The following is a 25,266-nucleotide window of genomic DNA, read 5'->3' on the forward strand; positions in this document are numbered from 1 at the left end:
ATATATCTAGATATAGATATATATATATATGATATATATATATATAATATATATATATATTATATATATATATATAGTTTTGAAACTTCGAAAGAAGTTGAAATCGTCAGTTTTTTAAAATATTTATCGAATAATTTTTTGGGAGGTGTAGCTCATATGAAAAAAATTACAAAAGATCCCACAACAGAATATATTATATTATTGAAAAGATGTACTTAACACCTTTCTCTAGATGTATCAGGGTTTAATTTCTGACTTCAAGTTCCAAAACTAGAAGCGCTTAAAAACAAAGTGTTCATATTCATGACCAAATATGGTAATTCCGCATAGGCAGGGTTTCCATTAAAATTAAATTGAAATGCATTCAAATGAAGAAAAGAGCATGGAATTGGGTGGGATCTGGGTACTGAGCAGGAGCAAACATTATAATAATCTTAATTTTTATATAGCACCTTTCATAGTGGACCACCATCACAAAGCACTTTACAAGATACAAGACTAGGGTGTGCAAACTGCATCAGTTGCAGAGTCACTTGCAATAACATCTCACCTGAAAGAAGGCAGTTAAGTGAGTTGCTCAGGGTCACACAATGAGTGAGTGGCTGCACTGGGATTTGAACTGGGGACCTGCTAGTTATAAGTCTGTTTACTTAACCACTGGACCACACAGCCTTCCAATTTAATATAAGAATTTTGCCTTGCACTTAGACAATTTCTGACCCTCCAAAAACACTACTAATAAGGTGCAAACGATTGTAGAAGTAAGTGATTAAGAGCTTCATAATAGCACACACCTGCAGAGACCTGTCATTGGCTTCAGGATGGCTGCTGTGGTTCACTTCCTGATGCGGCAACACTTGGCTCTTGTTGAGGAGATACAGGAACACGTTCGGAGGAGAAGAGCAAGACAAAAAAGCCTGTATATTCAATCCCAGGATCACTTTGTTTGGGATGTCAGAGGATGCGGTTCTAAAGCATTATCATCTCACTCCGCAGGTCATCTTTGAACTCATAGCTGAACTGAGGGATGAGCTAGACCCCAGCATCAATCTAGGGGCCACTGGTTTGTATTTTCATACTCCACAAATGTCACCACTGCTCTTTATACTCCTAACTCTGCAAGTGTGGCCGCTAATAGACCAATGCGCTCATTGAGACCCTCATTATCATAATTGCGGATCATTGTTTGTGCATGTTGAGTCATTTGCATTGCTCTTAAACTTACATAGGGCGCGGTGCAAAATAATTGCCTGCCCGTAAGGTCATTTGAATTTTGCATCCGCAATTACTTGCACTGCGCCTATACTTACATCAACTCCAATGTGCTTGTCTTTCAAAGAGATGCAGGCAAGCAAGCAAAACCAGCAGAGACCCAGTGGATCTGTATGTGTATATATAATCCGGCCTAATTAGAAGGTATTTTCTCTAAGTTGAGAAGGGATGGGGATGCGTTTAAGATATCACCAAAGAATTATGCACAAAGCTTGCCTTGCATTTGTATACTGTAAATAATGTGTATTTTATGAATAAAACAAAGTTTGATATTCATGAAATAGTGTTATCCAGGTTGTTAAAAAGCCAAAAATGGTCTAGAACAGTTTCATGACTAAAAACCTTCATGCATTTAATCTTAGTAAATGCAGCCCAAGAAATTATACTTCATTACAGACACCAAATTTATAAAAGCATAAAAAGCACTCCCAGAAGCCTTGTCATTTTTGTCCAGGTCTGTTTACTTTAAGAACAATAAAACACAAAACAATATTCCAATTGGGCCAAATTTACACATGAGTAATACTGAGTAAAACTCAAACTAATCCTTCTTAAATAGGGTCTAATCCACAAATCCCTCTTTAATCTAGTTAAATGGTAGTAAACTCTAAATTAGGGAATAATTAAATTATGTCCACTTTATGGAGTCTATGTGAAAAAAGCACCAATAGAATAACTGAAGTTCCAAATATATGCAGGGCTTTCTCAACTTACTCAAAGTTACCATGTTTTCTTCAAGTTATGAAGTCACCACGTGGCATTGCATGCGCAAACGATCACACTGAACCCAGGAGCTACTACACAATGGCCATTATGCATGCAAGCTACATTTTCACACATCAGTAGCAGGGTTCCTAGTGGCATCTGATATCAGTGATCCGAAAAGAAGGACTGCATGTTTATGTCAAAGGTTATAACCTAGCTAGTTTTCACTCAATGTGGTGCTGGTATCCAGCCTATTTTGAACGCTTTCCCCACCCTGTTTTTTTCCAAGCCGCACTGATTATAGATTGATCCCAGGGGAGCGCTTTGATCAGTAGCCCTGGCAGTCTGCTGGTGCCACATGTCATCACATTAACGAACAGCATGGAAGAACAACATTAATTTCTTTGGTTAAACACAGTTGCTTGCTTAAATAAGCAAAAATTTCACAGAAGACTGAAGCATTTGCTATGCCCTTGACTTTTAAAGACAGATAACTATGCCACTTGGCTGACATGGCTACAATGCCTGACAGAACTTGATAGTATTGAAAAACATCACTTTAAACATTGCTGCACTGCCTTGTTTCGAATTTGCATAAGACAGTTAATTTTGCCAGCCAATTACGTCATTTTTGATGTGGAACCCACTATGCAGGACCACAAGTCCTTATACTTGATTGTAATAAGAATTGTTATGTATAAACTGTGGAGCTAGTCTGTAATGAATAACATGCTTAATGATATTATAATATATTTATATGAAATTTTTTTTTTAATATACACAATATATAGTCATAATGTTAATTTAGTATTATATATATATATATATAATATTATTATATATATATATTTGAGTCTGTTAATTAACTCACAATTAAATTGTCAGGTCCTTTCTTTTCATCTATTGTCCACCAAAATATAGTTCAAGTTTTATTACAAAATTTTTGTTGTCTTTAATTTCTATTGATTCAAATGATTACTGGAGATATTAATATCCATATTGACTCCTTATCTTCTCCTCTGGCTGCATGTTTACAACCTGTTCTTGATTGTTTTGGTCTCATATAGTCTACACTCTCCAACACATGTTCATGGTCATACATTAGATCTTATTTCTCAGGGTTTTACTCTCTCAAACATTACTATAAAAGATCTGACTATCTATAATCACTTCATTATTAGTCCTACCATAAATGCTCCTTCTCACTCATAAGACCAACTTCAAAACTTATAACCTACTGTTCTAAGGCACTACTGTCTGCCTCTAACCTTCTTGATTTCCTCTCATTTTCCACTTAATACAGAACTTACATGTGTTGATGATGCAGTTACCATCTTTAACTCCACCCTTACTGACACTATTGATCACGTTGCTCCTCTAAAAACTAGGAAAGTAACTCATGTCCATTCCTTGTCCTAGTATACAGACCATCTTAGAAATTTAGAAAGGATTGGACAGAAACTGGAATGTAAATGGAGGAGCTCGGGTGTTACTGTCAATAGGGAGATCTGGAAGAAACATGTAATCTAATTATAATCAGCTGGAACTGTTTATTACGCTGCCATTAACACAGAGGGTCATGGCAACTCTAAAGTATTGGACCTTTAGCAAAATTCTACATCCTAGCCATACTGCTGGCTCTACTTCCTCTCTACATTCTGAGAACGTTGTGAGAAAGGATATAAACCTTTCTAATTTTACTCTAGTTAAAGTTGACAATATTGTTACTATAATGAATAATTTGCACTCTACGACCTGTTCTCTGCACTCTTGGCCAACTAAGCTTGTAGTTCAATGCGTCGATTATCTTGCTGCATTTATTTCCAAAACTAAAATGCTGTCTTTGGAATCTGGGTGGTTCCAGCAGCCTAAAACTTTCTAGTGTAACTCCTACTAGATTCTGATGTTTTAAACAATTACCATCCCAATACTGAACCTCCCTTTTTGGGCTAATGGAGAAAACTTTATACACTTTATACACTAAACAATTACTAGAATATCTTTCTACTAGTGATGTTCTTGAACAATGTCAATCTGCATTTTGGACAAAGGACACTACTGAGTCAGCACTGGTGTGTACAGCTAATGATCTCTTAAATAGCGCTTACAATGGCAAGCCAGCAGCAATTATTTTGTTAGATATCACTGTTGCCTTCGATACCATTGATCATTACATTTTACTAGATCAACTGTATAAGTATGTTGGATTGACATAATTGGACTATGTCTAATGTGTCATCGGGTGTCCCACAGTGATTTGTTTGCTTTTTAATCTCTACATGTTCCCACTAGGAAATGTAATTTGAAAACATGGATTAAATTTCCACTCTTATGCTGATGACACATAAGTGTATATTGAATTTACTGCTAGCACTACAAATGCCTATTGTAGGTTATCTGCTTGTTTGGATGACATTGTTGTTTGGATGACTAAAAACTTTCTACAGCTGAATTCTAATAAGACATATATTATTTTGGTAGGCAGGTGGACGCAACTTCAAACTACATCACTGTCCCTGACCTTCTGTGGTCGGGACATTGCTGTATCGACTTCAGCCAGGAATCTGGGAGTGATCTTAGATTCTGGTCTTAGTGTTTCGTCTTCTTTCTACCACTTATGAAACATTGCTAGAGTTCGCTGTTACCTTTTACGGAAGGAAACTGAGATTTTGGTCCATGCTTTTTTGACATTGCATATTGATTACTGTAAAGCATTGTTGATTGGGCTGCCTTCTCACCTGTTGAATTGGTTACAACTGGTCCAAAATGCAACTTAACGAGTATTGACTGATAAAAAAAGGACTGAGTAAATTACACCTGTTTAGGAAAATTTGCACTGGCTGCCCATCAAGTTTCATATTACATTTAAGATCTTACTCTTGATTTATAAAGGTGTTTGGGGAATAGGGCCTACATATTTATCTAATTTGCTGCATCCTTATTTACCTAGACGTCAACTACACTCTTCAAGTTTTAAGTTGCTGACCGTTCCTTTATTTAGGTATATCACTCTGGGATGTGGGAATTTTTCTACTTGTGCTCCCTCTGGGATTCCCTGCCTCCAGTTGTCAGAAACTCTGACACACTCTGGAGGAATTTAAATCTTTATTAAAAACATACTGTTTTTTTCAAAACAGGAAAATGGAAAATGGAAAATAGAAATGTCATATTTTAATTGTTAGCATTTTAATCGTTGCAAATAACATTTTTTTTTTTTTTTTTTTGTAAAGCGCTTTGGAATGGTGTGCAATAAAAGGCGCTATATAAAATTGATTGATATTTCTGAACATTTTTCTTAATTGTAAGAAGTTTCCATCAGTCTTACTCATAAATTCACACTGCACCTCAATGGATAATTTCAAATCTCAATCACTTTTTTTTTTTTGTTCAAATCCAGTCTTTGTGATGCACTAATCTTGACATCAATGCATATGTTAAATTGCTAGGGTAAATGAATGGTGAAAAGGTAACCCAGCACCTTGATTGTTGTCAGATCTCAAGTATAGCTACATCGTTATTATTATTTATTATATTTATTATTATTATTATTATTATTATTATTATTATTATTATTATTTATTTTTGATAAACGGAGGTAATAACCTTAGTTCAGGAACTGAGTTAGAAAAACAGTGTAAATTAGGAGGGGTTCAGAGGGTAAGCACATTACACACCCTGAAGCTGCCCTCTGTATGAAAGAAGCCTTGTACAGCTTTGAAGAAACTTGCTCCCATGAGAATGAGGATTTTAGAGGTTCTTTTGGTACATTTGAAAGCTAAAGTAATTTCCACTTCCTATGCACGATAAGGCAGTTTGTAGGAAACAAAACTTGTGCATTCACTAACGTTAGCTCTCAGGGAAGTTGCTGCCTGGAAAAAAATCATTATCTTTTTTTTTTTTTTCTTCTTTTTAAGAACCAGCATAAAATTCAATTGAATATGTACACGCCTGCTTCCAAGCTGTGTTGCGCTTTTCAACCCCGGGTTGCAGAACTTGTTTAAAGAACAGTAGAGGCGTGCAGTCCACACAGCATTGCTAGAATTTATTACAGTAGGGTTCTTACCGTTTTGTTCTTTCATACTGGAAAGCTGAAACTTGTTGCTGATGCTTGATTCAGCTTCTGATCCATGTTGTTGGAGTGAAGATAGTAGGAGTAATAATAATGATGGGATCATTTGGATGAATGTTGCGGCAGCTATAGGCACTTCACAATTGTTGTTTCGGAGTCAATTTTACCATGCACTAACTTCAATAGGAAGAAAACATTGATCCTGGCTTGGCAACATTTGTAGCAGATAATCATAGGGTGGCATCTATAATATCCCATCCAAAATGCCAAAAAAAAAAAAAAAAAAGAAAAAAAAGAAAAGAAACCAGGTCCTTCGCTAGCGCCCAGAGACTAAACACAATTCTCAAAAAATGACTGACGTACTTCACCAGAGGCAGGATGAAAAGTTAGTGCAAAGCACCTGTCAGCTTTACAAAAACTTGGCACAACTTGTAGAAACTCGATGATAGCTTTACATTTGACACATATATACCGTCCGCCGAAATATGTATTTAGCAATATAAATAACAGATAGGGTCAATCATGTTTGAACAAAGAAAGCATGAGCATATTCATGCAAAAAAAAAAAAAAAAAAAAAAAAAAAAGTTGTTACGGTACGTTTGATTTAATTTAAAATACCCTGGAAAATTGATTTCGCTTTACTTTCCATTTGTATGATTATGCATTTCAAAAGTGTCCTTTTTTTCAACCATAAACTGTATTTTCCACCTCTTAAAAGCAACTTCCAAAGTCGTGCATTCCAAGTAGAGATGTATCTCGCGCCGTAGCTAAAGATTTATCTGTGAGCCCGCGGGTGAAATTCCGTCTGATTCAGTAAAGAAGGATTACCAGTGTTGTGTGAAGCCTCCTGTACAGAATATGGAATAGAGTTGCAATGTTGAGACTGCAGGGTCTGACTCCTGGGTGAATACAGACTGCCAACTGGCGACACAACAGGTGGTATAACATAAAGTAAAACTTTCCCGACACAGGAAACTCCCCCCCGGGAACTATTTAACCACTGATGTACCGGATCTTCTCCATGCAGATTTCAATCAATTCAAAGTATATTATTATTATTATTATTATTATTATTATTATTATTATTAGTATAATAATATTATAATACCATATAAGTTATTATTATATATTATTATATTATTATTATTAAATAATTATTAATTATTATAATTATGATTATTAAGCATACGTTTAACGGCTTTTAAAAAGTACAAACAATAACTATTTGTATGTTTCGCACTATGTAGACGTCATAATTAAAATGTAAGCCTGGTGAAATCCAAATGAAAAAAATATATACTTTATGTTTAAACAATAATGTACATATATCATGGTTAATAAATAATTATCTGAAAAGTACGGAAATGCGTTTAGCCTATGATAAAGCTATTGTATAACTGATATATTACTCACTTTATTTGAAGTCATAGTTGTATTTTGCGTATAATTCCTGTAGAGATGCAAATTAATTTTGGAGACTATACTATATTACACAGCACAGTGGCCTGTCAATTAGCTACACTTCTCAGATAACTGGGCAAGCAGCGTCACTTGCATTACTTCCTGCCTTTATTAAAACTAAGCTGCTGAGAATGTGAGTGTACAAATGTTAACAACAAATTAAACTGGCAGATTTGAATGCACAATGTTTACTTCGGGAGTTGTACCTTGAGATATTTAGGGTAGGGTGTCTAGGAGAAACAGCTTAAAACAATAAATAAATAAATAAATAAATAAATAAAGCTGTATGCCATAGAAATCTCTTCTGGTTTTAAAGCCTTCTTTCAATATTAACTGTGGAATCCCCTTATGATGTTTCAATTTACTTCACATTTTGTTAAAATAAACGACAAGGCACATCACTTCTCACATTTTTTTTTTTTGCAATTTTACGTAGTACTTCATACGGTATTCGAAGTCAAGGAAACACACAGTAAAATATTTTATAATGTTAATAATTTGCATTTTAGTATTATATAGACAAATTGTTTATAAACATTATAATTAATTACTGTTTGTTGTTATAATATTGCCATACTAAACAACATATGCATGGATATCAGAATGAAATATTCATCACATATACATATAGTATAATATTAGTCACATATTCTGCTACACAGATGTCAGTGCTTGTTGAGTGCATTTTATGTTCTTTTTGTTCTTCTTTGACTGACTCAGATTCACTGCACCAACCTTTCCATTAATATGCAAATAAATATACTCAATACACAATAATAATTCACAGGAAAATGAAGGAAAGATAATAACAAAAACATATCTGGCTAAAAGAGCATTTCAATTGTTTGCATCAGTGTTTGGTTTAAATGTGGTTGGGTAAGACACAAAGATGTGTATTGTGTATAACACCATGTCAGATGGTAATGGAAAAGAAGAGAGAAGAAGGTTTAATAGCATAACTTTGGAAAATGCCCCTTTAGAAAATAATGTCACCTTCAGATATCACTGTCATTTTAATCAATACCATAATGTGTCCTTGTGAAACTGTGAGCCACGTTGGAGTATTGGAGGGCTCTTTTATCTACAAACATTAGGTCCTATTTATTATTATTATTATTATATAATAATCATAATAATAATATAATTATTATAATAATAATAATTTGTCAACGTTATTCTGTGTGGGTCATTTAGGTTAATTGGATTGACACAGTTCTGTTCTACATAAGCATCTTAAGCTTTAGTTGCTACATTTTCTCTATTTATCTTTTCCACAGAAATACTTCTGTGTGAATATTATTTTCCAGCTAAAGATGCTAGAAGTTTACCCGCAAAGCTATCAATCTACAATTAATTTTCCCAGGTGAGTCCAAGCAATGCACTGCCCAATGTTCCCTCTTTATCTCCTCAGTAAGCACTGAAAAATGCTGCAGCCCTTGATTTTAAGCTTATATTCATCCTACCCTAACATTTGTTTTATATTGAAGATGTTTGATTTATTATTGATTTTTACTTAGCGCTTGGTGCTACCTGGTGGCAAAATATTGTAATTACACTATTCATGTTTAACGGTCATTTAAAAAATTATTTTAAACAGTGACTTCCCTTACTATAAGGATGGCAATTCCACTACAGTTATTCCATTTAAGACTTGTACTGGAAGAGCACATGCCCAGAGTTAAATCTCAATTTCTGCACACCCCTAACAACCAGTACAGAAACTAAAGTGGGACATGAGAATGTTCTCACTGTCTCTCACTATGTAACAAAAAACAACAAACAGCATTACAATTTGTTGGAGTTGGAGGAGGGGGGGACAGTCTTTATTTATTTATTTATTAAAGATTTAGTTAATTATTAAAATCACCAAGAGAGCCCCTTGGGATGTCAGAGTTTGCTCTATATGCAGCTGCCTGTGCAATTCTCTTTATACTGTGTACATGTTTTAAACATGACAGTATACCAAGTACAGTAACTCTTCTGTTTCTTTTTTCATAATTGACCCTATTTTGAAGTCACTGTAAATCTAACAATAAACTACACAGATAATTAACTTTATAATATAACCAAAACATTAAATTTACAGATATGAGCCATGAAAGATATCAATTTCATTAACAGAAGTTGATAAAGCAGTTTATCCACTTTGTATACTTTTAATGCAGATACGATTTAAAACCATTATGATTGTAAATTAAAGTTGTTGGTTTTGTATATTATTGAAACATCATCAGAATTTTTCATTTCATTGAACCGCATACCAAAATGTTTCATAGCTTCTTTGAAAAAGGATCCATAACTGCAGTTTAGCGTAACGGATGCATGCGGCTGTGCTCATCGCGAATGTGCAATTGAGTGGCGTTAACAGCAGGTTAGCAAATATCAGGGAAGGAATTCATTTTAATGGGCAATGTAAACCTAAACTGGCAAGATAGGAGTACAAAAAAAGCAAAAAGCTTGCTGGATGATTGGCAGTTATATCAAATTATTAATCAACCTGCTAGGATAAATACTGAGTCAGGTAATCACTCTGTTATAGACTGGATCATGGTCTTGAAAGCTCAGTAGCCAGTGACCAAATGTGGGGTACTAGCAGTCCAGGCTATTGTATTTGGAAGGCTAAAACAAATAAAGGACCAGTGGAGATAATCTTGTGCAGGTCTTTTTATAAATGTGAGCTGAATGCCTTTCTTAATTATGTAGCAAATATAATTCCGAACTCAAAACCTGCCTGGTCTCTTTTTTTCTCAGAATTCATAATGGTATGCGATAAACCTGAGTTAAATCACATCACTTACCTTGGGTAACCCCAGACCTAATAGACCTGTTTCATATGAGAGATCAGGCATGGCAGAGATCTATATTAACTAGAGATCATTCAGATAAAATATTATATAGGCAACTGAGAAATAAAACTACAGCTTAATACGAAAAGCAAAAACTGAATATTTCTTAAATGACATAGATGCAAATTTAAAAAATCAGGGCATCTTCGGCAGGGTATTAATAAATCATTTAACAGCAGGAGAATGGTTTTTACTTCGCACTTAAACCTGCAAGGAAAAATGGTTAGTGACCTGGTGTAGATCCCTAATGCTTTTAACCACTATTTTACAAATTTAAAGTAAATTAAAAACTCTTGACTATAAAACTTTTAAGTGGATACAACTCTGAATCTTGCCTCAAATTTAAATTTAAGCCACTGAATGAGGGTGAAGTATAAAAACTCTTCATGCAAATTGATGTTTCCAAAAAAGCAGATGCAGATGGGATAGAACCCATAGACTCCTTAAAGCTGCTGCCTGCCCCTTGAAAAGACCACTCAGTATATTATTAATATGCCTCTTATGTCTAGTGAAATGCCTCACCAGTTAAGACAAGCTCTAGTATCTCCCATCTTTAAAAGTGAGGATGTCATGGCCCCGGTAATTATACACCTGTATCTGTCTTACCAGTGTTATCAAAAACTATTGTAAAAATAGTGCAAACTCTATTGACTAATCATCTAACAACAAATTATTTATTTACTGATTATCAATCTGGTTTCTGAAAAGCTTACTCTACCACAACAGCTTTATTAAAATTAAAATATATATATATCTATATATATTATATATATATATATATATAGGTATCTTTTTTAAAGGAATATATAACTATATATTCTTTTTATATTCCACCTTATATAACACATGACCTGCTAACTATAATAGTTTGTTTCAGGAGTTCACGTGTGAATATAGTTTGCGCAATGTCTGTGACATAAAATGTTTTACTACTGTAGAAAGTGTTGCAGGTAGAAAATCTTTTGCTTTTACTGCTGTCTCATAGATCAGAAACCTCACACTGTCATTTAAAAAGCTGTTTTAGTACTTGACAAAGCTTTGTGTATGTACTGCATATTTTTTTATGTATACTGTGTACATTTTTGTATTTGAAAACTGTAACCTGGTGCTGCTCTCATCAGGACGCCGTTCTAAACAAGCTAAGTGAAGCTCATACAGCTTTCCTGAATAAACAATAAAAAAAAGAAAATATATTGCTAAAGGAGTTTGTGTAAAGGGGTACAGTACATAGTGTGAGTGTATCAATTAATAATGATCTAAAATCCAGTCCAACTCAACGCCTTCTGAATCTATTTCTGGATTTCTAGCAATTAGCTGACATTCTTATTCGAAAAGAGCATTAAGTTGACAGTAAAAATTGTGTTGGAATGTTATGTTTTCAATTTAGCCTAAATTTCAAAGCTGACAGATTTGTTATGTTGTTAAAACAATGTTCTTATCACCATGTGAAGTATTGAGCTGGGTTGCGTTCATTCAGTTTTTTTAATCAGGGAAGTAGAACAGCCTGTGGGAAAAAGCTTGTTGGTATCTGTTAAATGTTTCCCTTTTAAAGGAAGGGTTTGATTATTGCTACTGTCAGCCATTGTATGAGATCTGCTTTTCTGAGGGGGCAAGTTGGCTCGCTCCTGGCAGTCCTGACTGTGTCTGCTATCCATTTGGAGAGCCTCTGTTTATAATAATAATAATATCTGTGAACTGTGCGTTATATGCAGAGTCACTTACAATAGGGCCTGCCCTGGACAGAACATATGGAGCTGCAACTCTCTGTCAAACTGGAAAGGAGGTGGATGTAAAGCCTCCAATTCCATGGTGTGGTTGACATGAAATGCCCAGATAGTCTTCTGCAAAAAAGAAGGATTGGTACGGAGGGTAACCTTTGTCCTAGCTTCTGCAAAAATTAAGCAGGCTTTTGCAATTAAGAATCTGAATCTCACTCACCTGGTTTGCAGAGGTGATTGCAAGCAAGAAAGATGCTTTAAGTGATAAATATATTAACTGAGATGAATGCATGGGCTCAAATAGAGGCTTCATGAGTGCATTAAGCACTACGTTCAACCTCAAGCCAGGAAAAATGTCCTTCACAGGCAGCTAGACACTGAGTCAATTTTGACGTGGCAAGCCGAAATAGCTGCCATATAGACCTTTAATGTAGAGGGGGATTTCCCTTCGTCAAACAGGTCCTGCAAAATTGCAGTATTAATGCCACAGAACAGGACGAGAGGTCGAACCGACAAGGCAAACGCCACATCTGAAAGATGCTCCGCTTGTACCCATACTGGGAACGTGTGGTCACTTTTCTAGTATTTTGTAGGGTGTCAATAACCCAATTGGACAGACCTAGATGGCTCAAATGCAGCCGTTCCGGGGCCAGACCCAGAGCTACAGGCTTTGACACAGCAGGAGCAAGGCAAGCAGTGGGAAGGCATATAATAGTTGCCTCGGCTACTGGTATGCCAAGGCATTTACCGCCAGTGGTTCCCGGCTCTTGTTAAGGAGAACCAGAGGGGACAGTGGGTTGATTCCTGGGAGGCAAAGAGATCTTGCTCTCCCAAATGAGGCTTACCACCTCAGGGTAAAGCCTCTACTCTGAGGTGCTGGGAGCTCCACTCAGAACCACCCAGTTTTTCATCCTGGACAGATGTACTGCCCGTTGTGAGAGGAGGATCTCTTGTGCCCAGAGCAAAAGCTTGTGGGCCACGCGATGCAGACTGGGCAACCTGAGGCCACCCTGGTTCGTTGATATAAGTCATCATTGTTATTTTGTCTGTACGGACAAGCACGTGTCTCCCTCAAACCTTCTGAAAAAACTGTCTGCAGCTCTAAAACATTTACAGTGCCTATAGAAAGTCTACACCCCTTTGAAATTTTTTCACATTTTGTTGTGTCAGTGCCTCAGAGTTTCGTGCATTTAAATGAGGGTTTTCTTCCACTTATCTACACACCATACTCCACACTGTAAAAAAGCTTTTATTGAGAAAAAAGTATATATTAAGAATACAAAACTGAAAGATCATAATTGGATAAGTTTCCACCCCCCCTGAGTTAATACTTGGTGGAAGCACCTTTGGCAGCAATCACAGCTGTTGGGATAGGTGTCTACCAACTTTGCACATCTAGATTTGAGAATATTTGATAATTTTTCTTTACAAAACTGTTCAAGCTCTGTCAAGTTCCTTGGGGACTGTTGATGGACAGGAATCTTCAAATCTTGCCACAAATTTTCGATTGGATTTAGGTCAGGGCTCTGACTGGGCCACTCAAGGACCACTGTTCGTCAGTCACTCCAGTGTAGCTTTGGCTGTGTGCTCTGGGTCATTGTCATGCTGAAACGTGAACTTCCATCCCAGTTTCAGCTTTCTTGCAGAGGGCAGCAGGTTTTCCTCAAGGACTTTTCTGTACTTTGCCCCATTCATTTTCCCTTCTATCCTGACAAGTGCCCCAGTCCCTGCCGATGAGAAACATCCCCATAACATGATGCTGCCACCATCAAGCTTCACAGTAGGGATGGTGTTCTTTGGGTGTTGAGCTGTGTTTGGTTTGCGCCTAATATAATGCTTTGCATTTAGGCCAAAAAGTTGCATTTTAGTTTCATCAAACCACAAAACTTTTTGCCACATGGCTACAGAGTGTTTTTTTGCATATTTCAAACGGGATTCAAAGTGGGCTTTCTTGAGTAATGGCTTCCCTCGGCCACAATATAAAAAGGGGAGTGAACAGGGTGGAGTGTGTTCAGAGGTGGAACGAGAGCCGTCAGTTACAGAGAATTAAAACATAAAATAATAACAATTGCTACCCGTGCTGGGTTTACACCAGCACACTACTAGCTGATTTCTTTTTTTCTGTTTGTTTTGGACATCGTGCCTTTTTGTTTCTGTGAAATGTTCTGCTTTTTTAAAACTTTTTTTTGTTTATTTATCATTCAAACATGCAAGCAGAACATTCATACCCCAGTGCTGTCTGTGTCTGTCTACTTCCTGGCCTGACGTCACTGCACAAGCCAACCTGCTGCACATACATTTTAGAGACATTTTAAAGAAGTGTGTTTATTGTAAAAAATAATCCGATAATAGCAGCACATTGTTTTAAAGTCAGTACTTGTTTAAGACAATCATTCCATTCACCTATAAATAGGTAGCGAGATTTTGAATGGGTAAACAAGGTTCACATTAATTGGAATCATTTGTTTCGCAAAGTGCAAATTGAAGAATACTGCTAACCTGTAAATAGAGGGGATATACATTTTAAAAGCACAGTAAAACAGTAATAATAAAAACAATACAACCGTCTGAAAATCTAAAACACACACACACACACACACACACACAATGTCCATACAGGGGAGGGAACACACACAGGAAAAGAGTGAGAGAAACCAGCATCACAATATAGCCTATTTCTTTGGTTTCAGTTCCTAAACTCCGGTCGGCTACCAACAGGCTAAAACACTCAAACCTCTCATGTTCGTTATTCAACACCGGCATGCAATCAGCCTAATACTTATTGTCAGAATGGTCCATTTACTGGTCCGTTTCACTCTCTCTTACTCGTAATGGCAAACTTCAAATGCTGCATTCCCACTCTTGCACAGACAGACAGACAGAAAAACAGACAGACAGACAAAACACAAACCCCAGGATGGCATCCCGTTTGTAAAAACATGGGCTATTTATAGTCAGGTGTTTAAATGAATCAATAATTCAACATATCAAGGGAAACAGTGGATAAGCCAACAAATCAATTATAAAGTGTCAGACAACATAAAGGTTTCACTAATCAAATCAAGAAATAATTATAGAAATAATAATAACATACAATAAATAAATGTGAACAGGGCATTTCTGGCCCTGTTACACCCTTGCCCACTTTTTCCCAAACATGTCCTCAGCCTTGTCAGATGCTCTGCCACAATCGTCGTGTGGGCCACTGCTCCCTCTTGCGAATGGAAACAAATTAACCAGTCGTTGATGTAGTTCAATATTCTGATCCCCTGCAACCACAAGGGGGCCACGATAGTGTCCCCGCACTTTGAAAACATATGAGGACCTAATGAGAGCCCGAACGGCAGATGGAAAACTCATAAACGCTTCCCTAAAAGGCAAAGCTGAGGTACTTCCTGTGCTCAGGACAAATGGGAATGTGGAAGTAACTGTCCCTTAAAACCACGGTGGTAAACCAGTCGTCCAGCCAGACGGACTGGAGAATGTGACGGTGGGTCAGCATTTGGAACCTCCTTTCCTTCAAAAATTCGTTAAGGCATCTCAGGTCTAGGATGGGGTGAAAAAGCCACTGTCCTTCTTAGGTACCAGAAAGTATCTTGAGTAGAACCCATCTCCATGGGAGGTGGGTTCTACAAGGCGATTGGATCACTTGCACAGCAAGGCAGCCACTTCCTTTTGGAGTACCAAGACCTGAAGAGGGTCTGTCACGGATGTATTCATGAACCCTCAAAAGCAAAAAGACTCCATGTGGAATTGTAGCACCTAAGAGTTGTGCGAGTACCCATGTGTTGAAGGTGCAAGCGCACCAGCATTGCAGCTGGTGTGTAGAAAACGGATGGGTCTGAGGCCACAAGCCTTGGGAACTGGAACCATCCTGGTAATAGTGCATGCCTGGGGAGATTGCCAAAGTCTCGACCTGCCCTGTGCCCGAGTATTGGGAGGGAGTAGAGCGGCCACTTGCCAAGATGCAGAATCTCCACAGCCGGCCTAAAAGTGTGCCCCGGGGATATCGGCGCATCTAACAGCACCACCTTATCGGCATCAGGGACCCTTGCTTGTGATAGCCACAGCTGTCTGCGAGCTACTACCAGGCTTGCCAGGCTCCAGCCTAGCTCTTAACCTTGAAGGCCAGAGATCTGGAGCAGCATGCCTGAAAGGAGGCATAACTCGGTAGCCACCGGCTCTGGGAGTGGGACTTCCCTCAGTATGCGGTCCATATAGGCGGTCAGTATACCTGTTGTGTTTGCAAGGAGGGTCACCTACGTCTCCACTGCATACGTCCTTTTCAGGTGTATCTCCTAACTCTGCACTGCGGGTTCGTGCACACAGGGTCCCTAGGTAATCTCCCACAGGCGGAGCCTTGACCAAGGCCGCAATGGTGGAATTAATTGTGTGCGCATGAACTGAGCACCGTCTGTACACGCACCGAGGCACCAAAGTATCGTGCGCACCGAGTGCACCGAGCACCATGAGCTCCAGGCACTGTATGCACCGTGCGCACCGAGGCACCAAAGTTCCAAGGGTTGAGTGTGCACCGAGGTACCGAAGCACTAGGGGTCAGCTAAAGCAGCAGTGCCTGCCCTGACCACGTGTAGTCATACAACTGGTCAGCGCATAGCATATACCAGGGAGACACACAGGCTAAAGCCGCAATGGGCAAACTAGAAAACAACAGGGGGTGGGTGGGCCAAGGCAACCGGCAAGGTTTACTCTACAGCGGGGCGGGTAAAAAATGCAGCCCTGGTGGAGGAAATACAAGGCTGACTGGCTGTTGTTTTTAAACACTGCACTGCAGCTAAATCCACAGCACAACACAGGCAAGCTGGGTTGTGCGATCGGTCACGCAACAACAACAGTATAATTTTATTTATTTATATTCCACACTACTGCATGCATGGCAGCCGGCGGAATAATTCAGCAGCGGGGGTACAGCAAGACCTAGCACCTGCGAAGGAACTGCGTTTTCCCCAAGAGTGTAGGCTTGAAAAGACACACACTCACACACACACACACACATACATGCTTGTAAATCAATACTGCACAGGCAGTCGCACACATATGAGAGACAGTAAGAAAAGGTAGCCTGCAATGCAAGCGAGGCAGGCTGCTGAAGAAAGGAGAAAAATAGGCTTTATTTTAGAGCCGCTGATTCTACGAAAGCGGCAAGCCAGCTTTCACCGCGAATGCAGGGGAACTGCAGTCAACTCAGAAAAGCTCTTTTCAAATACGCTCAGTTTGTACAAAGAGGTCTTACCTTACTGTCTTGAGAAGCAAAAAGAGAAATTGGCTTCAGTGGGCTAACTGTTTAATCCCTCGGTAAGCGGGACCTAGGACATCACCTCAGAAACAGTTCAGCAGCTCTGATATAAAGAGCTCAGTGAATACCTACCAATAGGAAGGCATATACCATAAGTAAGGTTTTGGTGGTCATCTTCGAATTGAAAGGGAACTGTTTTTAATATACAGTGTTATGATTCAAACTAAGTGCATAATTTTCTTGTAAATTACAACTTTGAGAATAGTCTTGATTATAGGGGTTGTGTACAGAACTGTTTTTAGTATACAGTGTCATGATTCAAACTAAGTGCACAGTTTTATTGTAAACTACAACTTTGGGAATAGTCTCAATTGTGCAAACTTCAGATTGAATGTTAATAGGAAGTACCTTCTTCCAAACACTTCTTGGCAATTAACATTACCGGGATCAACTTTAGAGGGACTGGGTAAAACCCGGAACGGTGGAACACAGAATAAAAGTTCTATTTTTTAAGTTGTATTTTTATTATAATAACAAAGTCTCTGTGCTCCCAAGTGGTGCATCCGGTAAAGACACTCCATCGCCTGGGGAGGCCAGTTAACCATCGCCCAGGGATGCCAGTTCACCACTGCCCGGTCATGCTAGTTCGCCATTGCCCGGTGATGCCAGTTCGCCATCGCCCAAGGATACCAGTTCACCATTGCCCGGTCATGCTAGTTCGCCATTGCCCGGGGATGCCAGTTCACCATTGCTCAGGGATGCTTCTTCGCCATCACCCCTGGAGACCAATTCCCCATCACCAATGGTGGAACTGCAGTTCCCAAACAAAAGAAGATGGTTTCAAATAATAAACAATAATTACAGTCAGACATGGGTGGGTGTGCTGGGGAAGTGCAGGTGGATGTGCTGTGGCAGTGTAGATGCGCTAGGTGGGTGTGCTGGAGAAGTGCAGGTGGCTGTGCTGTGGCAGTGTACATGCTCTGGGTGGCTGTGTGTGGCAGTGCATTTTCAGCAACAGTCCCTAGAGACCAGGCCATGGTTTAACCTACACCGAATACACCAAAATGGCACCAAAGGTCTGCTCTGATGTTTTCCTTCATCTATGTTGCTTTACATAGCACATGAAACCAGTATACATTCAATTACCAGAAATCAACACTGCTGGCAGCCACAGTGTGTCCAGTAAAGCATTTTCTCTATTTGTGTGACTAGGTTCAAACACACTCTGGGCTTGAAGTCCTATACTGCACAAGCAGTGTTGGTCTGTTATACTCATTGCTGTACATTGCAGCTAGGCACACTGCAGCTAGGAACATCCTTAATGCATTGTTCAATTTCTAGAACATCTTTGTTTTCATCTTGAAGAGCTATTATAAACATATAATAATAATAATAATAATAATAATAATAATAATAATAATAATAATAATAATAAACTTTCAGTATAAAAACTTGTCTGAAATATACTTTGATTTTGTGTATAACTTTCAAAATATATTTATAATGTGATGCAATATTCAAAATGGCCACATTTAATATATTCAAATATATTCGGATTTAATATCTACAAAATATATACAAAAAGGGAAATACATTTAAAATGTGTTACAGTAGTCAAAATTGGTACATTCAATATATTGAAATATAAATGTAAAAAAAAAATACACAAGCTACACTGTTTTGATATCTCCTTGGTATTAATTTAACCGGATGCCCTTCTGCTTGTGTATTCTGTTAATTTAACCACAATGTTGCTGATCCTGTACAAACAAAACATGCACACATACGCAGAGACGTATCATGCTTACATACGCAGAGACGTTGCATTGCACAATAAACAGCCAATCGGTTATCCCTTTGCAAAGCTTTCCTGCTCCTGCTGCTGCTGATGCTGATGCTGATGCTGATTCAGTGATTAATAGTCACTGCTTTGGAGCTACTGCGCATTCAGGTCTACGCAGCTTCCATCTTGAACATCCTGGAGCAGAGTGAGGACAAGAATACATATATACTGTTTGTTTTGTTTTTTTGTTTTTTTTAAATGTGTTAATACATATTGCGGTGGGTGAAAAACATATAAACGAAACTGCTAATAGCTGTTATTTGATCGGTCGCCTGAAGCTACTGACTGAGGAGACTGCGCGATTCCTAATGGTGTCTTGCTGCTAGCACGATCAGCTGTATTGTAGAATTCACTATTAATTTGTTTGGAAAACGGTCTCAAGAATAATTGTTGCTAGAATATATACTACTAAGGTAAGAGATATATTTTTTTGTCGTTAATATGCGTGCTTTAATATTTGGCGTGTTTGTGATCATGGTGGAACTTAAAAGGAGACGCCATTCCAGTCAGTGTTGACGTTTTTGTTTTCTGCATTCCTTCATGCATCCTTCCTTCACTTCAGTGTGGATGATGAGCGCAGCGAGTGGGATATGCGCATCATGTTTAAAATTCAAATATTAGCTTGACTGTCAGTATGGTCTATGCTGCTGTCGATGTGTGATGTGTCTTAAACATACATTGTATTGATCATGCATCTCGGAGGATTTGTACTCTCCATTGCTTTGAATTGCAATACAGTTCATTGTTTTTCCAGGTTGTATTTTGTGCGCATGAATAGCAAAAACAGATGACTAGCAAAACTATTCAGAGCAGACTAGACTTAAATCAACATTTCTGAAGGCAATGTAATGGTTGTTATCCCACCACACATGGAGGTTAAACACATGATTCATATTTATAGTTTTGATTCTGACACATTATACTATTAGTTGTAATTTTGAGGATCATAACACTTTCACTGAGTTGGACATCACTGAGTAAAATTGCATATGGAAGGTAAACCTTAATTTGTAATCTGACATTTTTCTTTATTATATAAATAGCTTTGAAATCAACCAAAGTATTACACTGGTGCCATACACTTTGATCATTTTGTTAATACTACTATGTGTGTTTATGCGCCTACATATGTTGTAAAACAATCTGTGATGTACAATTCGATAGTACTGCAACTGTAATTACTTTTTTTGTGTTGCAGAAAGCATTTCCCATCAGGGTTGATGTGTCCAAAAATGAATGTCTTAAAGTTGTCCTTTCTTCTCCTGGTCTTGTCCTTGTGGATGGAGGATGGCTCTGCCAAAGAGAAGTCTTCAAAGAAAGGAAAGGGCAAAAGAAAGCATTTGTGTCCTTCGTAAGTGTACTTATTTTTTGGTTTCAGGAGAAAGGAACAGGGAAAGTATTTTATGGATCATAGGGTATATTTAGGGTTTCTGGTTTTCTCTGTTTGTTTTTTAACATTTTGGTGGTTATTTTTAGCCAGTTTCTATCTCTGCAAAATTTGGGCTTTATAGGTTATATATTGCACTTTTATTTTTTAGCAAAACCAGTCGGTTTTTCCAAAAAAAAAAAAAATCTGTTTAAAATAAATTTGTGTTAATTTGAATAGTTTTATCCTGTACTGCAACTCTTTTTACAGCTTAGATATGTTTATGATAGGGGCTTCCGAGTGGCGCATCTAGTAAAGGCGTTGCGGGCAGCTAACGGCACACGCTTCGGAGGACAACATGTGTTCGTCTTCACCTCTCCCGAGTCAGCGTAGGGGTGGTGTATATAGAGGGCTGCGATATAGCGAGAGATCCATGGACCCACATAAAAATAAATAGGCTAACAAATACTGTACAACCACACCCTTGTTTTATTAGGAGCGTCAGGGTCCAATATAAATCCTCTATCCTCATTTTTTGTATAAAAAGCAACTCACCGTTTTAATTTGTACTGTGGATGGTAATTGCTTTTCATCAACTTAAGTCTCCAATTAATTTTATGAGTCTTCCTCTCCTTTCTCAAATGCACAAACCCAATGCATTGAAAGAATCCATTCCCAACATAGGAGGCTTGTTGCTAGGAAGCTGATGTCAATGCCCTGTGACTTTTGCTAGTGCATTGCTGCCACATGTGAAGTGAACACCTTGTTGTCTAAAATAAAAACCGCTTCAGCAAGTAGATATTTATTTTGCTTTGTGTTATTGTGCAATGCGTGGGTATATGATAACAGTACAATATTAATGCTTTGTTTTGAATTGTTTTGTATATTTTTGTTTGTGATGTGCAGTACGAAATGAAATGAACAGTAATTCTAAGTGAAATTGCCTGTGTATGTATACTGCAGCTAAGGCATGCACAGTTAGACTAAAAACGGGGAGCCAACTCCAGGACCGCGATATGCCTGAATCCTCAGTATAACGAGGGGCGATATAACAAGAAGTGAATGTATATATGAAGAAAAAAAAAAATATTGCACATTATATAACTAAATAAAATATTAAAATTGCAAGGCACGGTTTTACAATACACATCTTAAACATTTTGGGTGGTTCACCCAACCCTCTTTCTGTCAGTGTAGCGACTACACAGATATCTGTGATGCACACCTATTTTTTTTTTTTTAATTGTCAACAAACTCTGGTTTTAAGATCACCAGACTAAGCCTTTGTGGTATTTTACTGGTGTTTGTAACGTAAAGCCTGATTCATTTTTTTTATTTTTGGTGCCAGTGGTGTTTATTGAGTTTTACCGATTAAAACCAAAAACTGGGAACCCTGGGTATTTCTTACTCCAGTGTCGAACAAATGGCTGTTTATTTTTTTTGAAGGAGAAAAACACTTTTTCCTTTTACTAAACAAGATTCTAAGAGCTAAGTAATATAATTCACAACCCTTAAGAAGTTAGACTAAAGAAAGCAGACGCTTTAAAAATATGGTCACATGTTACATTATTGATTAATTTGGCTACTTGATTAATTATGACTAATATTGTGCTCTTTTTATCCTCATGTGGCTGATGTTCTACAACATGTATACTGTTGACAGCACCTTTTATATAAACAATCAAACAAAAAGTAAGAACTGTTTGAGAATACCTTTTTTTGCAGCATATTAATGTGTAAGACTAACCGTACTTTCATGTGTAGCTAGAGAAAAAGGTTTATGCCAAAACAACATAAGTAAATCTATGTAGTATGTCTTAAGGAGTAAGTAGCGAAAAATCTAACCTTATACGTCCCCACGTGTTGTTGTTTAAATAACATACGTGTAGTTGTTCTGTTCATTGTTAACATCCTGACAACATTTTACATTGCAACTTTAAACTCTTGTTTCAAATCTCTTTCAAAGTTGCTGCTCTAGTACACTGGGGTTTGAGATCTGTCCTCTAAATCAGTGTTTTATTTTTTATTACAATGCACATCTTAACCTAGGCTGTACCGTATAGCAGATGGATAATTTGTTTTGGCTTTATTGGCGGTTTTGGTTAGATCGCCAATAATACTTCCACCAATCGGAGGGTTGCATTAAGTACTCATAGGGATCCCGCCCTCTGGCAGACTGGTATACAGAACAGGTTAAAGAAGTGATGTACGAGGGGAATTGTGAGATGTCAAAGTGGATATGAGAATGGCAGTGATGAAGCCAATTTACTTGAAAACATTCAAAGTAGACCTGACTTTTCCATCAATGGATTAAAAAAAAAGCTGGAATTAAAGATGTGATCAGAAACCCAGGTGAACTGTAAACTGCTGCAGCTACTGTCTTTTTTATGTTAAGTATTTATTTATTTTTACAAGGGTTTAATTAACAGCCCACCTTTTTTGTGTCAGACTTTCTAGAAAGTCTGTAACAAAATGGTTGGTTGTTATTGTCGATACGTTGTAGATACAACTATTAGTGCAGATTTCGCAAAGTCCATAAACAAAACAAAACGTTACAATAAATTAGTTCTGCACCGTATAAAACTGAGCTGATTTTGCCAGTGCTTGCTAGTCTATTAACCAGTTTGAAATGATTTAGAAGCAAATAAAAGCATTTTTCTTTTGGCTTTCTTGTTAAAGTTACCATAGACAAGAGGGAGGGAAGTTTGAGAACCACTGCTCTAAATCAATAGCGATCAAAAAAAATAAATAAAAAAAGCATAAGAAACATAACAAATCAGATGTTAACAATGAAAAGAATAAAATACATGTACGTTATTTAAACAGTTGTAGCAACACGTGTTGATAAGTAATGCTGTATTTTTTCAGAACCACGCTACTTACTGTTAACGACCTACATTTTTTATATGACAAATATTGCTTCCTGATGTATTTGTAGTGTTTAATTTGATCAAAATACTCGTTTAAATGCTACTTATTTTACTGCTCCTAAGAACCATAGAAAATTCTGCATGAAATATGATCTGCTGGAGGGTAAAACAGAGGTCCAGTGTAGAAGAGGAGGATATTTGTTACCGGAATAAAAGGTGGAAAGAAATTTGTGAATATTGCTGTTTCCAACAAAAATTCAACCCCTTTCCAAAATCGGGCCCATTTTCAGTCAGATTTTTTTTTCTTTTGTTGCAAGAAAGCAATTAAAGAACTCAGAACTTTAATTATTGCAGTCCACATCTTGCGTTTCTTACCACAGGAATCCATCAGTATTTCTGAAAGCTTCTCGTCCTTTTCCAACTGTTCAATCTCACTCAGTTTAAACTGTATAGTTTATATGCCCTCTTTAATCATGTTATTCATTTTTGTGATTTAGTGGGCTACTTGTATCAGTTCTTCCGTTTATTTTCGTTGTGTCTGTCTTTGGTGTCAGTATAACAACCATTTTTTATCTTCATTGTGTTGCTTTGGGTCACGCAATCTACATTGACCTAGGATCACACTGAATAGGTTATTATTGGGTGACCTATGTTGTGTCTGGCATATCCAGAAGTACAGCATAACAGTGTCTGTATTAGCAAGGGGCTGCTGTACTTCTGCTAACAGTTATTCTTTTTTATTTGTTCTCAGGGAGCTGTCAAGTGAAGCTCTTGCACGAGTACCAGTCAACTCTACCAGCAACATCTTGAACAGACTGCTGCTTACTTACGATCCAAGAATTCGACCCAATTTCAAAGGTCAGTGCTATGTGTTTGTTTTTACATTTGATGCATTGTATATTTGAAAACAACCTTTACTGCTGCAGTGCATTTCTTTACAAATGCTTTTGTTTTCATTTTATTAGAAATTCACATTTTCAGTTTTCTATAGTCTGCATACAAGTGTATATAGAAAATGTAAGGTTGTGTCTTCACTTCAGGGGTGAAAATAAGACTTCCAATCCATGGCAGTTTAATCCATACATAGTTTTACTATAATGCACACCTGAAATTGTTACCTGTAAACTGGGGCTAACCAAGCACATATTAAAATCTGGAATGGGTAAAACTTATATGCAAAGTCAGTCTTATTTCTGTCCCTGCACTTGAATGTTTCTGTGTGTGGTAGATTAGGGGGAGGAAATATGTAGTCCAGGGATTTGCTGCAGAATTACATCCCCCAGAATGCCATGGGGTTGGAGTAGAGTCAGAAGTGGAATCACCTGGCTCTACTTTAATGATGGACCCCTGCCTGGGAATAAGCATGTAGGTATAAATAAACAGGTAAAACTGTGTTTGAGGGGCCTGCGTGAAGACTAAGACCTGGAGAAAGCCTGTGGGAGCAGGCCTATATTGAAAAGATATTGTTATACTTTTGTTTGGAGACTGGTAAACGGCTTAGCTGTCCAGTTATAGTTTATATCTTATTTACAAAGTTTAGTTCGCACTCCTTGGAGAAGTTAGGCTTTTGTTTTGTTTGTTTTATTTTTGTGTTCAGTATATACATATACAGGCACTGCCCTGTTTACACCCTAACATCTGTGGTTTCATGTACTTCTTTTATACCAGAAAGACAGTGTGAACGGTCCTGAAGCGTGGCAAAGCAACCCCACTGCCACACCAGGTCGTATTTCAAATTATTATTAAGATCCAGTCCAAAAAACATAAAAGCACATTCAAAAATGTCTTCATGCACATAAACATTTGTTTGTTTTTTAATAGCATGAATATTGTCTCAACTGTCATTTTCTATGGTGTC

General features: G+C 37.6%; 2 protein-coding genes across 2 annotated transcripts in view; one reads left to right on the forward strand and one right to left on the reverse strand.

The window, feature by feature from the left end:
- Positions 1–6,953, reverse strand: part of LOC121295227 (platelet-derived growth factor C-like) — a 108,748-nt gene extending 101,795 nt beyond the window's left edge. The window contains exon 1 of the mRNA XM_041219658.1: positions 6,041–6,953. Coding sequence (XP_041075592.1) covers positions 6,041–6,152 — 112 coding nt within the window. The 5' untranslated portion in view covers positions 6,153–6,953. The remainder of the gene's footprint in view (positions 1–6,040) is intronic.
- Positions 6,954–19,207: 12,254 nt separating this feature from the next.
- LOC121295236 (glycine receptor subunit beta-like) overlaps positions 19,208–25,266 on the forward strand; it is a 34,740-nt gene continuing 28,681 nt past the window's right edge. The window contains exons 1-3 of the mRNA XM_041219669.1: positions 19,208–19,585; positions 20,371–20,523; positions 24,160–24,266. Coding sequence (XP_041075603.1) covers positions 20,393–20,523; positions 24,160–24,266 — 238 coding nt within the window. The 5' untranslated portion in view covers positions 19,208–19,585; positions 20,371–20,392. The remainder of the gene's footprint in view (positions 19,586–20,370; positions 20,524–24,159; positions 24,267–25,266) is intronic.

This window comes from Polyodon spathula, chromosome 2, assembly GCF_017654505.1.
Source record: "Polyodon spathula isolate WHYD16114869_AA chromosome 2, ASM1765450v1, whole genome shotgun sequence".
NCBI classification, from domain to species: Eukaryota; Metazoa; Chordata; class Actinopteri; order Acipenseriformes; family Polyodontidae; genus Polyodon; species Polyodon spathula.